The sequence below is a fragment of the Centruroides sculpturatus genome, unplaced genomic scaffold (genome assembly GCF_000671375.1).
Source record: "Centruroides sculpturatus isolate CEXI.00-Female unplaced genomic scaffold, Cexi_2.0 scaffold1, whole genome shotgun sequence".
NCBI classification, from domain to species: Eukaryota; Metazoa; Arthropoda; class Arachnida; order Scorpiones; family Buthidae; genus Centruroides; species Centruroides sculpturatus.
In genome coordinates this window covers 850,096-869,304 of record NW_019384326.1, presented here as the reverse complement: position 1 = coordinate 869,304, position 19,209 = coordinate 850,096, and the positions used below count along the sequence as shown (strand labels likewise).

At 26.3% G+C, this 19,209-nt stretch overlaps 1 protein-coding gene across 1 annotated transcript in view; it reads right to left on the bottom strand.

The window, feature by feature from the left end:
• LOC111627441 (neuropeptide receptor 15-like) overlaps positions 1 to 8,984 on the bottom strand; it is a 46,637-nt gene extending 37,653 nt beyond the window's left edge. The window contains exon 1 of the mRNA XM_023371011.1: positions 8,491 to 8,984. Coding sequence (XP_023226779.1) covers positions 8,491 to 8,918 — 428 coding nt within the window. The 5' untranslated portion in view covers positions 8,919 to 8,984. The remainder of the gene's footprint in view (positions 1 to 8,490) is intronic.
• Positions 8,985 to 19,209: the final 10,225 nt, after the last annotated feature.

Here is a 19,209-nt window from a genome sequence, read left to right as displayed (position 1 = left end):
CTAAAGCTCGAAATCCGTTAATGTGCGCATTACCTAGCTAATCTGCAGATTAACTAGGGTGATCCGTTAAAGCTGCGANAAAATAGGTTCAAGTCTTGATTTTTTGGATGAAAGATCTTCAAGGAATGATCATTCTTCTACGTAGAAAATTTTCCTTTGTTTGATGAAAAATGATAAAATTTTGAAATTTTATTTCTTCGTCTACAAATAATAATTCGTTTCTTAAATTTATTATTATTTTTTTTTACAAATTATTATAATTTTTACTTCAAAAATGATTTTAAAGATTAATACTGTATAATTATAATTTTATTTTATAAAAGTTGAAATGATTTAATTATATTTACCCAAAAGTAGTTAATTTAATATTAGAGAGAAAAACTGTGTTTATTATTATTTTTTTTTAAATAAAAAATCCAGCAACGAGTTGCATAACTTTCCCGGCAAAAGAGTTAAAATTGCGTGTGGTGTCATCTGTTAGAGATTTTATTTTTAAAATATTTTATATTATTAACTATTATAAAATGACCAAAAACTTAATTTTTAGGATAGAGATGAGTTTTATAAAAATAAATTTAATTGCTAATGACCAGTAAAATTTTTATTAAGTCTTACCCCATTCGATATACGACACGTGACCTCCTGTACCTCTTTAACCCCGTGACCTTTAACCACCAAAATTTAACAGCATCAATGCCACTAATATACGAACCTCCCTACGAAATTTCAGAAATTTTTGACAAAAGGCCCAGGAGTAATTAAGCTTTAAATTGAGTTAACAAAACTGTGCCCCCCCCACACACACTAGATCCTTACACAGAAAAAATTCCGAAATTTTTGTATTTTTGGACATTTATTTGAAGGACCCCTCGAATTCAAAAATGTAAAATTCCTAGCGGGTCATGTTTTCATTGAATGCCATACGTTCCCTCTTATATATAAAAGCTGGGAAAGTCTGCAGATTAGCTAGGTAATGTGCACATTAACGGATTTCGAGCTTTAACGGTAAATGTTTAACGGTAAATTAACGGAGTTCGAGCATATGTTTATATATATATATATATATAATTAATACGCTGCATTAATATCAGGAACGTAAGATATAGTAGCTGCATTATGACGTAGAACGTAATAATAGTACTATAAATAATGACAGGAAACACATCGTCTCATTCATTAGTATGAAGGAAAGCATGCATTATTCTTTATAAGTATAAAATGTAGATTTATATATATACAATATAACAGAATTCCTTATCATCTTGAGAAAATATATTGTTTAATAAAAGAGGGCATACTCTTCTAGTATTTTTGTTATTTAAGACTTTATGAGTAAAGTAAGGCATGTTAAACATGAGCTTAATCCCTTCTGCTGATTGATTAGAGAGTGAAAATATGTGTAACTGTCAGTAACGCTGATTATGTTGTGATTAATGGACATTTCGGTCAGTCTCACGATGATTTACTTCGCTATCCACACGAATTTACCATCGCTATTTCTGCAAAAATATTCCTGATTTTAAGGCATAAATAGAGCTAAACCTCGATTTAGCGCCATCGTTTGTTTGGTTCTGAAATTGTCACTAAGTCGAGCGTGATTTTAATCTGAAGAAATTCCAACAATAAGAATTGTATATACTCGTAATAACGTGGTTTATGTACTGTACATGAATGTTTCGGTTTGAAGATGCATTTAGTGATTCATAGATGAAGCTTTTCCTATATTTGTGGGGGGGAAATTGCTCACATGTACTGTACCACTGACGCTTTAAGAGAGTAACACTGTTCATGAACCAGAATAAGACCTCGGATTTCCAGAACTCCCATATTGTGGAATTTTGCAGTGCCTAGTTATAATGCCTGAATGTAGGATACATACACACGATTTATGCTAAGTATATATTTAAATACAGTTTAAGATTCTGTAATTCTATAAAATTATTTAAATTTTTAAAATTATATATTGTCCTCAGCGATATTCGTAAGATGGCAATCAATAGAATTATATTAACGAAGAGGGACTGAATTTGTAATTAACCTAAGAGTAATTGGTTAACGATACAGAAGAATCTCCGCCTACTTTCATTTACCTAACAAATCAACATTTAGATAATCATATATACTACCAATCATTGTTAAATGTAATTTTACTGGATTAATTTAAATTAAATTTAAAATTTAAGTTAAAATTATCTTTTAATATGATATAACAATAGATTTCGCGTCCATAAATGATTAAAATTTTGCGAAATAAGGCACAAAATTATAAAAAAATTTTGTAATTTTATCCTTTAAGCATAATGACGTAAAAAGATGCATATTTTATGCTAATTAATGTACAAAATTAACTGATATGACATAATATTACATACTACTCTTGCTAAACATAGAATAATTGATGTATTTTGGTAACTTTATGACATAAAAGCTTATCAATCGTGACTTATTTGACCATAATTTATTAATTTCCAATCCCACAAGATGTTATTTTCGTCGCAGAATATTTACATAAATTAACTTAGAATTGGGAACAGAAAATTCAGCTTAAATTTGCGATAAATTCGATTTAAAAAAGTATGGAATTTTTTTCAAGAAAATTCTTTTCCTCCTTCTTCTCCTCCTCTTCCATTGGAATTAATGCAATTGCAAGTCTATATAAAGTCACCACGTCAAACGTAACAACGAAGAGTGATCACATGACATTTCGTGACACAGTGAATCTTATATAATCTTATTAATATTATGGACTTTTAGTGATATTATTGGTTAACAACTCACGCTATAAACACGGAGAACTTGGAAAGAGTAATGAGAAAAGTGATGGATGGTGCAGTTATTTGTCTAGATCTAGTATTTTAATGGAAATACATTAAGATAAGGCATATTTCATGAATTAAAATCGATTTCTAGAAGATATATTAGCGATTATTTTACTTTAAATTATATATATCATTTAAAAAATAGGTTCAAGTCTTGATTTTTNTTATACTTTCTTACTACATAAACGTAGGAATTACATCATATTGAAATAAAATTGTATAATACTGTAAATTATCCTGAATAAACGAATGCATTGCTAATTACTTTTCAGAAGATAACATTGATTTTCTCATACCATGTTATACGCTACCTGTTACGTTATAGTGTCATATAACGGTGCCACGACTATTTTAACATAAATTAAATTAAATTAAATAATTACTGCAAAATACAGTGTTGACATGGATTTAGTCGCAATTGATGTACTGTACTACTGTAGAGTAGGCCTACATAAAACGTAAATTTTCATTATAAATTAAGTAAAAATAAGTTAAATAATATAAAATTTAAGTTATTTTTAATTTCTGTAATAATTATCTGTAATAATTTATATATAAGCCGAAAATTCGTTAGGTTGAAGAATACTTAACCATTTGTGAAACACGCCATCTTAATTTTAATACATTTCTATGGAATAATTTATCTTAATTAGCATGAACAGCACGCTCTGGGAACGTAATTAAAATGTAAAATACAATCTCCTACACAATTAACAGTACAGGAAACGAAACGTAAGTAAACTTGTCAATCACGATTGATTTCCACGCCTACCGACCAATCATCGAACGATAATATTTGAATTTCAAAAGTTCGTAATTCTTATCCAATTGCATGACCGAAAAACTTCTTCAGGCACGTAAAGCTTCGTTTATCATGTTTTAAAAGCTCAGGAAATCATCTCTGAGCATCCTGTATAGTGAATCAACACGCGATACAACAATAAGCCCATTCTATAATTAAATAAAGTAGTATATAAACTTAGAAAGATAGAGTATAAATGAAAATCTTTACTTTTACCTTCCATTTACGATCAATTAATGAGTCTCTAGTGAAATTTTTAGCTAGTAAATTTGGTAATAACCAATAATATATCGGCTTAGAGAAATTTTAGTATAAATATATGCGTATAAACAATTAAAATCTTGATTTAATTCATATATTTACAATAAAGGTTAATGTCAAATTTATGGAAGTATTAAATTAATTTTCACTTATTGTATATCGCCTTATCTAGATTTATATAAACATTTATCAAATAATGAATGTTATTGTTGGTTTAGAAATGATAAAATTGTTATTAAATTAAATAATTAAATTCTCAAATAAAAAAAATTTAAAAGATCTAATAAAAAAATTAAATAAAAATTGTAAATTCAACTTAACAAATTCAGCAAACAAAATTGTATAAAATACAATATGAAAATATCAATAAAAAGTATTTAAAATAATTTCTAAAGTAGCAAATAAATCTCGTTAAATCTGAAAAAAAACAAACAAATTACAGTAAAATATTCAAATTCAAATTTTCGAATTTCGTAATAAACGATGACCAATGACGGACTTCGATCAACAACCAATTACGTTCAGATGATCTAATGACGCAACGATGACTATCCAATAATCGAAAAGTGTCGGTTTTTTTTAAATTTAAAAAGTTTTGATCGTTGGTAGAGGTCAAAATTGAAAATTTTCTTATATATTTTGTTGTTATAGAAAGTGTGCCTGAAGTAAAAGCTAAATAAAAAAGATATTTAACAAGATTTCTATAAATATAGATCGTAATTTTTTCTTTATTTTTTTAGAAGAAATTGTTTATTATCTTATAAATCTTAAGCAAAGTAACTGCTGTAAGTTGCTGTAATAATCATACTTTCAAGTGATTCTCCTTTCTGCTTATAAATAATGATTCTTCTCCACTTATTTTCAATATGGAGATTTTTTCAAGATAATTTTCGATCGTTTAAAAAATTCCGCCACATTTAATCTTAAGCTGACGTAACAGACAAATATCAATAATTTTACGACACGATAATTAACGCATGTTAATTACTGACGTATTCAATACGTAATGATTAGTTAACTGTACAATTTTGATTTCTATTGTTGCGTATTAATTTCGTTACGTTTTAATTACCACGTAATTCTTTTTAGTGTGAATTTCATTTATAATAAAAGAAAATTTGAATAAATTTTCATCTAAAATGTTATTAAATAAGTAAATTTTGAGGAGAATAATCTAAAAATTTCAATTTCGTAATAACCGTCGACCAATAAAGATAATGGATTAACAAACCAATCACAGCTAACTAATAAAATGACGCAACAATAAGTAACCAATAATCGAAGAATGTCGGTTTTTTTCTTAATTTAAATTTTTTGTATTTTTTTTTATAATTTTAGTTTGAATTTCATTATTTCTTTTAGAAATTTATAATTAAATTAAATTGAAATATTATTTTTTTAAACTTTTATTGCAGTTATTTGTCTAGATCTAGTATTTTAATGGAAATACATTAAGATAAGGCATATTTCATGAATTAAAATCGATTTCTAGAAGATATATTAGCGATTATTTTACTTTAAATTATATATATCATTTAAAAAATAGGTTCAAGTCTTGATTTTTTGGATNAATTGATATTAAAATTGTGATAATAAACCTTAAGATTAATAATCACATTGTTATTAAAATATTTACACACGAATTAAAATTATTTTTAGAAATTTATATTGAATTTTTCTACGTTTATCAAAGGATAAAACAATATTCTGAACGTTTAATTTTAATAATAAATTATAGGTTTATATATATTTAAGTGCGTTGAAAAAGTCAATTTAATTTTTTTTTAAATTATTTATTAAAATATTTTATTTTTTCATTCGAAATTTTGTAGAAAATTTTATAAAATATTAATTTCTAAATCCAAACATACGACTAAATAAATGTAATTTACTTTTTTTTTAAAGCACAATTTATATCATTTAACGTACGATAAAGTACTCCAAATATAAGAAAGGGTGAGAAAAGAAATGATCCATTAACTTTACGATCGATATTAAGGAATATATTTTTCCTCCCTCCTTATTTTTCTTTTTTTATCGAACATTTCTATACGACAATGTTAGTTTTTTTTTTTTCAATCTGATACTTGCAATTAAGCTAAATACAAATTACTTCTCTTCAGTTAAATTACTTTAGCCATTAATGCAAGAAAAATTATTTTAACGGATTATTATCACATTAGAAATAAGAGGATAGAAAATGAAATATGTTTTAAATAATAGATTAAAAATTGTTTTTTTTTGTAAAGTTTTTAAACTTAAAAATATTTTAAAAAGGCGTAAAAATAGATGTTTTATTAGTTACGAATGAAAATATAGAATAGTATAAGTGAAATTGACATATAAAAGCACGTGCAAAAATTAATGAATGAGTTGTAAATGAAATTGACACATTTTATGTTACGATACGCGCGCGATTTTTTAAAATAAGAAATTGATAAATTGAAAAATTGTTACGTAATAAAAGTTTAAATTTATGAATGAATCATAAATAAAATATGAAAAATAAATAAATAAAAAAGCGCGCGCTATTTTGAAAATTTAAACTAACAAATTGAATGTACTGTACAGTACAGTATTAAAATTGTAATAGATCAACAATTTTTTAAATAATAAAATATATGTTATATATTCTTGCAATAAAAACTTATAAATGTAACTTAATTTATAATAAAATGTTACAATATTTTTTATAATTAAAATAAATAAATAAAATGTACAAAATAATGAAAGGTTATTATTTTATTGTTAGAATATACGTATAAATTTTGTCTATTATTGTAATTTATCATTCTAAACACAAGAATATATAAAATTTGTATGAATAAACTTTTATAATTAATAAATAAACGTTGTAACTGAATTAAAAAAACGGAATAAAATATGTAAAAGGAATTTATTTTTAAATAAATAACTGAATTATAAATACTCATCAAATTAATTTTTTAAATGGAAATTTCATCTATAAAAACAAAATTAAAACGGTAAGATCTTTTCCATCTATCATTTATTTATATATTATTATCGTGTAAATTATTTTTATTAATTAAAACATTCTTGGCTGACTGAAAAATTAATTAATATTTCCAAATTAATTATCATTAATCAATTAAATTTCCGAAACAGTATTAAAATAATTATATTACCTTATAAAATAATAAGAAAATAAACCAAGTAACGTTATCTTCATTATTTATACGCTGTTTTACATAATCTGTGGCTAATTTTAATTGTCTTATTTAATAAATAACTTAATTCACGTAACTATTTTTAGATTTAAACACGTTTCGAGTTGCTTAATTCTTCGAAAAATACGAATTCTGACAAACAAAAATTATATTTCTGGCTGGAAAAATGAATATAAAATGGAATTATGGAGAGAAAGAAACTCATTTGATAATGTCTTATCACTGTAATCATTTATTTTATATCATAAATTTCATGAATATTTTATATTTTTGAATTTCTAGTACTGTACTATACTGTACTGTACTGTACATTATTTTTACATATGACATCTGGAACTTTGTTTATTATTATTATTTTTTTTATTATTAATTTTAAAAAAAGAAAAAAAAAACTGAGAGATGTAAAGATGTATTTTGTATTTCAGTAATTCTTCGTGAACTCAGTTTAAGCTCTTGCATTTTGACAGACGTGTAACTGTAGTTGAATATTTTATAATCGAAATTCTAACACTAAAAGTATTTTATAAATTCTTTAAAATAAAATATATATATTATATTTTACATGTAAAAATTTAAATATATCAGCCTGTGTAATAAGTTAAAGTAAGGAACGTTTTAGTACGTTTGATGTATTAAAACTTTAATTTTCAAGCTTGTAAATCCTTAATTGATTTCTTGTTTTTAAATACTCGTAAATTCAAAATGTTACCTTAATAAATTATAACTAAAAATTGAATATGTTGTAATTTATAGTAAACGTTATTAGCTTTTTAACGAAATAAATTTTAATTCAACGAGTCTAATTACTTAATTTAATAAGAGAATATTAAAATGATTAATTGAGTTTTTATATGTTTTTTTTATTCTAAAATATTCGTTAAAATTCTTTTAATTCCTAAAATTTATTTATTTTTTTAAAATAATTTTTTTGTTTTAAAGTTCGAGATGAAATTCTCATAATATTGTCTTTATTTGTAATTCTAATTAATTTTTATTTACTTTTTATTATATTATTATTTTGAATATAAATTTTATGATATGTTTTATTATTTATTTCATAAAATATTCAATTACTTCTTTATATATTCACATCATTAAACGGGAATTTGATCGTTAAAAATTGTCCATTTTTGATTATTGAAAATGACTTATTTTTTATTTTATTTCATTTCATTTTTAAGGTAGGTAATTTCATAAAGTAATTGTTGTAATATACATTATATTTATATATACGTCTTTTACAACAATAAAAATCTTTTCTATTATTAGATTTAGCAAATGGATAATTTGAAGCACTACAGTGAAGCACAACATCATAAATTTATATTTTAAACTTTAGAGAGCTTTAAAATATATTTTATGTGTAAAAATCCGTTTAAATAAAATTATTTAAGTAAAAATATATTAAATACTTACTAACCTTTCAATACAAACGCTAACAAGTGTCATGACAGATGCGTATAGGGCAAACACTTCAGTAAACCGGAGTACTTTACACAATGGTAGACCCAATCTCCATCCATGATTTTCGATAAACTGTATAATGTCCGGTATACATACTACCATATTAATAAAATCACTCACAGCTAGATTCATGAGTAGTAAATTTGTAACGGATCTTCTCATTCGTTTATCACTTAGTATAGCGTATATAACTAATAGATTACCAACAATTCCGATAGAACCGATGACAAAAAAGAGAAAAGAAAGACACACAATGGCTGAATAAGATGCAACATCTACTCTATCATTTATATCAACATTGGATTCTATTGTCTGATTAATATCGCTTAAGTTCGTCAAGTTATAGGACCACTGTTGGACGTCAACTGACATGATCGAACTCATGATGCCAGGAAAGGTGGCACGACCGTTTATATATAAAGTAAAAGTTAAACTCGTAGAGTGACATCTAGCGGTTGATAGAGGAAATAAAATATCCTCGAGGGTACTTTTTTCGGGGGGGATGATAATTCACAAGCGTCGTTCCATTCTTTCAAGATGGAAAAAAACGTCAAAAATTTGCCATTTTTATAGAAAAAAGTACATATTTATTTATTGTTTCTTCAAATAAGTCTTATTTGATTAATTTTATGGCGGCATTTTTTAAAAAATTAATGATTTTATGACTGATTTTTTTATGATTTCTTCATTTATTTTTTAAGGTTGATTCATCTCGGATTTGTCGTTTATGAATATTTGATATATTTATTTATATATTATTATCGTGTAAATTATTTTTATTAATTAAAACATTCTTGGCTGACTGAAAAATTAATTAATATTTCCAAATTAATTATCATTAATCAATTAAATTTCCGAAACAGTATTAAAATAATTATATTACCTTATAAAATAATAAGAAAATAAACCAAGTAACGTTATCTTCATTATTTATACGCTGTTTTACATAATCTGTGGCTAATTTTAATTGTCTTATTTAATAAATAACTTAATTCACGTAACTATTTTTAGATTTAAACACGTTTCGAGTTGCTTAATTCTTCGAAAAATACGAATTCTGACAAACAAAAATTATATTTCTGGCTGGAAAAATGAATATAAAATGGAATTATGGAGAGAAAGAAACTCATTTGATAATGTCTTATCACTGTAATCATTTATTTTATATCATAAATTTCATGAATATTTTATATTTTTGAATTTCTAGTACTGTACTATACTGTACTGTACTGTACATTATTTTTACATATGACATCTGGAACTTTGTTTATTATTATTATTTTTTTTATTATTAATTTTAAAAAAAGAAAAAAAAAACTGAGAGATGTAAAGATGTATTTTGTATTTCAGTAATTCTTCGTGAACTCAGTTTAAGCTCTTGCATTTTGACAGACGTGTAACTGTAGTTGAATATTTTATAATCGAAATTCTAACACTAAAAGTATTTTATAAATTCTTTAAAATAAAATATATATNTTAATATATATTATAATAAATTTAATTACAGAAATTGCATTTCAAAGTACCGAAAATGATATATTCCGAATCTAAAACTAAATAATTCACGTTTATCATGTAAGAAAATGAAATTTTTTCATAAAATATCTTCAGGATAATTACAGTACTGTACTTCTTTTCTTCAATTTTTTTCAGTATTTTCATGCGTTATTCAATGATTTTAGCAATATTTATAAGCCAAAAATCATCAAAATTGCACAAAGAAAGTGGCCCAAAAGTCGGTTAACCGCTGTAAAGAATAAATTTCTGCCTTAGTTACTTTAATCGCATATCATCACAATTCCACATAATATAAAATCATTAAAGTCCCAGAAAGAGGAATGCCCAAAAGTCGGCTAACTGCTGTAAATTCTTGCCTTAAATTATCGTACTGTAGTCTATATGTATATTTACCAATTTAGAAAAGAAAAATGCATTTGAGGTGTCTATGCAGAAGTGTAGTACTGTACGTGGTTAACTGACTTTTGGGCCATCCTGTTTAAATTAATTCGAACGAAAAATCTTAACAATTTTATCTTAACTTCTGTACAGAATTAATAAACCTTTGGAACATCCAGCGTATGCATATTGGTTAGCTATTATGTCTATAACGTTGTCGCATTATTCCTTCTGTTAATTAACTCCTATAAATTAATACAACTCGACCAATAACGATCTTCGATTAACGAGCCAATTATACCGGATCGACCGAATGACGCAACAACGACTAACCAATAATCGAAGAGCGTAAATTTTAAACTGAGGAAAATAACCGACACTTTTCATTTATTGGTTAAACGTTGTTGCGCCATTCGAATAATTAAATTTAATTGGTTCGTTTGTCTTAGATCCTATTCCTAACCGTTAAAAACAATTTAAAATCTTAAAAGAGGATTTTATATATTTTTTATTGAATCTTAGAAAGGAATTTTATCTTCTTTCAACGTATTACAGAATTGTTTTTTAAGTATAAATCTGATACTTCTGCAAGAATGTGATACACGTCTGTTAAGCGAGAAGAATAGGTTTAAGAGGAAATTACAGATCGTGGACTGAAATGATAATTTGTAAGCTCTTCTTTATTGTATTTTTAAATGTTTTAATGACTGTTTGCATACGTAATTATCAATAATATAGGATGAATATTAACTTGAAAATGTTAAAATATATAATAATAGCAATTCCTTATTGAAAAATTGTATATTTAAATGTCTTAAAATTGAGAATATTTGGAAATTTATTACAGAACTTGACTGATAATTTTTTAGGAAACATCTCTGAAAATTCAGAAAACTTTTCAGGAGAATTTAGAACGGTGTTTTCCGGAATTTTGAGAAATTTTCTAGAGTATTGTAATAATTTTTAGGAATTTAAAAAAATTGTTTTACAGAATTTAAAAAACGTATATATAATTTAGAAAATTTCCACGGGGATTTTTTTGAAATTATAATTTTTTCTTCGAAAATTCTTTTCTCCTTAGAAATTTCTTCTACTCATTCTTTTTAGAAAATTTAAAGACAATTTTTGGAGGAATATTATTAGGAATCAAGAGAAAATTAGACACGTTTTTGATGGGATCATGAATTTGTTTTTAGAGAATTGTGTAAATTTTTTTTCTAAAAATTTAAATTTAAAATTTTTTCTACAGTAATTATCTAGAATTGTTGTACAGAAAAATTACAGTATCAATTTCCATAATTTCTAATGAAATTTATCTGTAAATTATACTATAAAGACGAAAAACAATACTTAAAATATAACAATACAGTGGGTGATCAGTTAACGAACATAACCGTTACAAGACTTTGTTCGCTATCCGAATTGTTCGTTAACCGATTATCGATTTACCATAGGTTTTTATGGAAATTTGATTAATTCCTTCTGGAGACTCCAAATATATATATATATATATATAACTTATATATACTTTCTTACTACGTTTATTTATATATATGAATAAAAATACATATTCACACAGTCTAGCATTTTTATTAGTCATTTTTTTCAGTTTTGTGGCGGTTAAAGAATCTGTCCAATGTCGATTGCTTTTCTCTCTTTTTTAGGATTTTTCGGTAGTAGTTAATAGCATTGTAACTGTAGCGATTTCCAAGCCCATTAATCCCATTCTGGTTTGGATGCCATTTGAATGCCCGCTGTTCTGACATCCTCCCACTTCTTCATAAGATCTTTAATTGCTTGAGACTTCTTGATATATATTTCATAGCTAAGATTGTGTTTACTGTAAACCTGTTCAAGCCATACTGCCTAGCAACATCAGACATCTCTGCCCACTCTCTACTCTATTATCTCTCGCTTGGTTTCTACGGTGAGCACAGTTCTTGGCACTCCACTCTTTTTATGCTCCATAATATTATCGGTTTCTTTTTTAAGTGATAAATTCAGAAAAGCACTTACAAAAATTCAGAGAACACAAATCAACTAGCGCACAAAAACTTATTTAAATGCAAGGCCCGGATGAAATTCGAAATTTGGTATTAAAACGTTAACGAATATCCGATGAGACAGTTAAACTTTCACCTTTCGTAAATAAACCCCGACGCAAAACTTAATGAGTACCCTCCCGACAGTCTCGCGAAGACTATAAAAAATTATTTGTCGGAAAGGTAAACAAAAAAGCTGAAATTACAAGGGAGAGTTTCAAAATTCGGAGGAATACTATCTGATTGGTATCGGAGGAATACTATCCGATTGGTAAGCGTCTATGTCGACGTCTTCAGAGCTCCGAAAGGTTTCGAATTGTCATCTGGAGACCAATCGGTTTTTACTATTTTATGTCGCTTCTTTTTCTGGATGTTCTGTGAAGTGTTCGTTGTCCGAACATAAAAATCTTTCGCGAAAGTATTCGTTAACCGATCACCCACTGTATAGGCTTGGATACCCCTATCGAGCTTCTACTCCATAATTTACCATAGTTAGATCGAATAGTCGTTTCTCACTCTCGCCTATATTGGTCGACCCCTATGATGCACTCAGTGAAATGGATTTGATTTTCAATAATTTTGGCTAGCCAAACAGCCTACCTGCTGATACCAGTCGTTAATGAAGTGTAAATTAATGATTTCATCGTCCTTAATTAACACTTCCTGATCTTGGATCTAGAACAAAGCCTAAGTCGATATAATCTAAACAGTTGTTTTCAATCAAATATAAAGAAGTAATATGATTTACTTGGTTTTGTATGATCAATAAATCCATATTATAATATAAAACCCAGTAAATTTAAGATTTATATTAAATTCTTAATATCACCAGAAAGTATTGATTTAAAATGCATGCAAATATAAATAATTTCTAAATTCCTTAAAGATATTTGAGGATCTTGATGAAAGTAAAACATACAAATATAATGATGTAGACGAAGTATCTTTCTTATCATAATTTGAAAAGGATTATTGCTTATAAAAATTGATCAAAATGTTTTAAAATTATACATTTTTTTTATATATATTCTCTACATATTCACATATAAGTACAGTATATATTAATACGTAGAAAACGTAGGAAAGTACTAAAATAAGAAACGTACTTTAATTTCCTAACATATAGGCTAAAATGTAGATTCTCTACAGATAGACAATAATTAGAATCTGTATAAAAAATTGCCTACGTTTTCTATAAAGAATATAGGGAATTTAAGCAATTGTCCTTTACAGAATTTTTTCCCTCTGAGAAAAATTTGATCTCTTTTATCCTTTATAAATGTAATAAATTCTCTATAATTTCTTACTTTCATAAAATGAAATATTTTTATGCTTGGCTCACCTCCTACATTATTTTAATTATTATATTTATACTCCAGACTATATAGAAAATTTACTAAATATTTTATAATTAAAAATTTTTTAATCTACATTTTTTTACGGAACAATTTCTTTCACGTTTTATAAATATTCATGAATTATAAAATGCCTCACCTAAAACACCAACATTATAGAAATAATTTAAGCTCTCTCCTCTTACTTATTAATAAAATTTTCATTAATTTTACTCATTTTTAATTAACAAAGTGACATTATTAAAACATTTAACATATGTTTCCTCGTATTTTTTAAAGGCTACTACCAACTGCTTAAATTATTATTAAAACTTCGACCTTAAATTAAAGTATAAATAGCTGAAAACCAATATCACGATAGATTTAGAATTAAATATATATGCATAATTGAATAAAAGGTTCGTTATTGTATTCTTGTTAAGAGCTAATTAAGTTAATTAAATTTAAAAATCCTTTTCATGTATGATTAACGAATGCTATATTTTGCCCTTAAATTAAAGATAAATAAAGATAAAATTTATGCTTTCCCTGTAAGCAACATTACAGATTTATGATCTAGAATTACAGAAGCCATAGCAACTGTTAATGGTTCCGTATATGCAAAGACAGTGTGAAAACTCGACTATCACCTAGATGTGTTAAGTATCATCGGAGATGCACATATTAGCAACTGAANATATATACGTCTTTTACAACAATAAAAATCTTTTCTATTATTAGATTTAGCAAATGGATAATTTGAAGCACTACAGTGAAGCACAACATCATAAATTTATATTTTAAACTTTAGAGAGCTTTAAAATATATAAGGATTGCGTGTTAATATTTAGTAAATTTAATTAGTTTAAACACAGAAAATTAGCTATAAACATAACCTTTTCCTTATACTTTATTGAAGGAAGAGAGAGAATACATAATTCAAAGTCGCTCCATTTAATATATAAACTCTAAACATGTGTTGAAGGTTATTAATCTTAATAAGGATTATATTAAAATGTTAATTTTAACAATAAATTTAATTATTGAGAAAATTGTGAATAAGATTCTTCATTATAGCTTGTTACAATAGGAAATAAGGCGCCAATTTTTAATATTTAAGGCTAATTTCTACGTATAATTACCTTAAAATGGATATTTCTCGTAGCTTGTTTTAAGATCATCTTATATTCCAAAAAAACCAAGAATTTCTATCGATTTTTCTGGATATATTTATCGGTTTTATATGCGGTAAAGATCTAAGCAGTCAGATATGAAAACTCCTTACTAGGAATTTTAAATTGTAGAAATATTTATAAATTTATTCTATTTAAAAAAAAAATAAATAAATAACGAATCTATTTCCACGAGTTTCACAGGTTTTTTTAACAAGCTTACGATACCGTAAAATTGATATTAAAATTGTGATAATAAACCTTAAGATTAATAATCACATTGTTATTAAAATATTTACACACGAATTAAAATTATTTTTAGAAATTTATATTGAATTTTTCTACGTTTATCAAAGGATAAAACAATATTCTGAACGTTTAATTTTAATAATAAATTATAGGTTTATATATATTTAAGTGCGTTGAAAAAGTCAATTTAATTTTTTTTTAAATTATTTATTAAAATATTTTATTTTTTCATTCGAAATTTTGTAGAAAATTTTATAAAATATTAATTTCTAAATCCAAACATACGACTAAATAAATGTAATTTACTTTTTTTTTAAAGCACAATTTATATCATTTAACGTACGATAAAGTACTCCAAATATAAGAAAGGGTGAGAAAAGAAATGATCCATTAACTTTACGATCGATATTAAGGAATATATTTTTCCTCCCTCCTTATTTTTCTTTTTTTATCGAACATTTCTATACGACAATGTTAGTTTTTTTTTTTTCAATCTGATACTTGCAATTAAGCTAAATACAAATTACTTCTCTTCAGTTAAATTACTTTAGCCATTAATGCAAGAAAAATTATTTTAACGGATTATTATCACATTAGAAATAAGAGGATAGAAAATGAAATATGTTTTAAATAATAGATTAAAAATTGTTTTTTTTTGTAAAGTTTTTAAACTTAAAAATATTTTAAAAAGGCGTAAAAATAGATGTTTNCAAAATTTATTGTGGCATCGTTACAATGCCGAGCTGCAATGTTTAATTATATTTATAATTTATTTAATTTAAATTATATGTTCTCCACATCAAGTAGTGTCTTGCTCCTTTACATCATACTTTCTCTGATAATAACAGAGTTATGCCAGTCATTTATGTAACTCCATTCTGGCGAAATTTTTGAATTGAAATCATGTGATTTACCGTCTAGACCAGAAGTTCTTATATAGATAATCGGGGCCTCCTGCCCACATGTTTTCCATGTCTGGTCTCGACTTTCATGTATCTAGCATCATTCTCGAGATTAAGGAAGGACAGACAGTAGGAATTTATAGGTCTACAATTTTTTCAACTTTCAACCCAACACTCATTATGTATGAAATACATAGAACTAACTACCGTTACTTATTGAAACATATCTGCGATGCGTCAACATTTACATATTTTAAGATAAAATAAGCATTTTTGCAATTTTTGGACGTGGGATTATGTAAAAGTAAGTAGTGCCACTATGATTTTTAGAAAGTTGTCTCCAAAGGATTTTTTTATATTATCCCCATCAGGAAGTTGAAAATACTCAAAACACTATCAATTTATCCTGCAGATATGCAAGCATCAATGAGAACAAACGGCCAGACACGCCCTATGAGGCGTTTACAGAATGGCCTTGCTGTTTGCCTCTGCACGAGCACGCACGTTTGTAGAAAAGGCCTTCTACATCTATTAGTATGTTATACCAAACAACTGTACCAGCAAGATTATGTGATGAAGTCCTTCTATCAATATACGAGCCCGAATGGTGAGGACAAGTGGGGCCATTTCGCCCAAATCTCGGACCTATAGTGCCCCTAAATCTAAATTTTAATGTGAAAATCGTAACACGAGAGCAAGGCAGATTAAATTTTCTTCTGATAAAAGGGAAGTGAGGACACATTTATGAATCATCTCATTTCATTCTGTCATTGTCAATGTGGTTTGTATCAATTTTGTAAAATAATGGATACAATAAATCGTTAAATGTAATTTCAAATATTATAAAAACGAGTTGTTTAACTTTCCCGGCGAAAAATATTTATATTTAAGAAACACTAACGCACATAGTTAACACAAAGTTAAAATAATGTGTGGAGCCATCCGTTACGAGATTTTATTTTAAAAATAACTTTTATATTATTAATCATTATAAAAAGACAAAAGGCTTACTTCAGAGGGTAGAGATAAACTTTTTTTAAGAAATTGTAAATACCAATGAACAAAATTTATTATGACACGTTCACAATACCGGGCTGCAACTTTTAATCATATTTTAAATTTATTTCATTTAAAATATATGTTCTCGATTTCAGTATTGCCTTGCCCCTGTACATCATGCTTTTCCTGATAACAACAGTGTTGTGCCGGTAAACACCGGCACGACACTCTTGTTATCAGGAAAAGCTCTAACTCTGTTCTGGGAAAAAATTTTGAATTGAAATCGCTTGACTTCCTGTCCAGACCAGACTTTCCTATATAAGTAATTGGGGCCTTCTATCCCTAAACTTTCTCTATCCGATCTTGATTTTCATCTATCTAACACTGCTCTCGAGATTATGGAAGGACAAAAGAATTGTACACTTTATAGGTCTACAATTTTTCCAAATTGTAGCCCAATAACATCTTTGTTAACTCTGACACCACTCGAGATATGATACATGATCCCTCGATCCTGTATATCATACCACCAAAATTTAATAGGAACAATTCCTCTTATATACAAGTTACCATGCCAGATTTCGTTTTTAAATCTTTTTGGGTGGTTTAGGGATCTCTAAACGTCGAGATTTGTAACCCAGGGAGTGAATTCTGATATTTAAGAGAAAATTTTATAATAATTTTCGCTTGAAATTAGTGATATTTTAATTTACAGATGTTAAACACACATTGAATGCTTAACATGTAACTACTTCAATTGTAAAGAGACAATTCGAAGTCATCAATAATACTCTTAAACATTACCCTTTCAGTAAACATTATTGAGTGTTCTACAGTACATATATTGGCAATAATTAGAGCTATATTAAATTAATTTTCATAAATGTCATGCAAATAATAATACAAGTGTAATCATTAATTACGTAACAATATTAATACATACATATTTTTTATTCTAAATAAAATAAATATATAATTTAACAGCTTTTTGGGCGATAAAATTCCAAAAAATAACGAGCAAAATTTATTATGATATCGTTACAATGCCGGGCTACAATTTTCATTATATTTTTAATTTATTTAACTTAAAATATATGCTCTCCACCTAAAATTAGTAGTGGCTTGCTCCTGTACATCATACTTCTCCTGTTAGCAATAGAGTCATGCCATTCATCTACCTAACTTTTTTTTAGAGGAAAAGTTTTGAATTAAGTAACGTAATATAGTTAATAAGGGGTCTTCTGCCTCTAATCTTTCTTTATCTTGTCTCGATTTTCATCTAACTAACATCGGTCTCAAGCTTAAGGAAGGACAGACGAGAAGACAGGCAACAGTGAGATTTCATATATCTACAATTTTTCAAATTTCAGTCCAATAAATTACTTTCTATTCTTCTTTCCATAAAATTAATAAAAATTCGACTTTACAATCCGATATTTTTTATAAAAGTAAAGGAAACTATTTACACAACATTATTTTATCATGTAAAAATTTGGTTTTAAAAATAAAATTTGAATGTTAAGGAAGAAACATTGAAATAGATCTATCTACAAGATATAAGTATTGATGATTTTTTTAAATAAAAATAACTAGCAATAATTCAAAACTTATAAATATTTTCACTAACCTAAAGCATCAGTTCAATTAGATACTTATACAAAAGTGACTCTTTTAATTTGAGGAGTAAAAGTGATTAAAAATATTGTGAATAAGCCTCTTACGATTCTAGAATGAAGAGAAAATGCATGCTTGATTTAATGTAGAAGAGAAAATGCATGCTTGATTTCGGATGTGATCCAAATTATCATCATTACATTTCATGCCAAATGCATTGAGTTGCTACGATATCAGAATATATTCATATTCTCCTGAGGCTTTATAATTTCATTGTAGAGACCTTAAATTTTAATTATTAGCGTGTGTATTAAGTAATTGTGTGATCAAATTGTAAATGAAACAAGCTATTAACACTCAAACTATAAATTTTCTATTACAACTTACATTGAAAGATAAGAAACAGACAGAAAATAACTCGTCAAATTCATATTGTTAACAGTTATTGTTGAAAAGTGACACGTTTT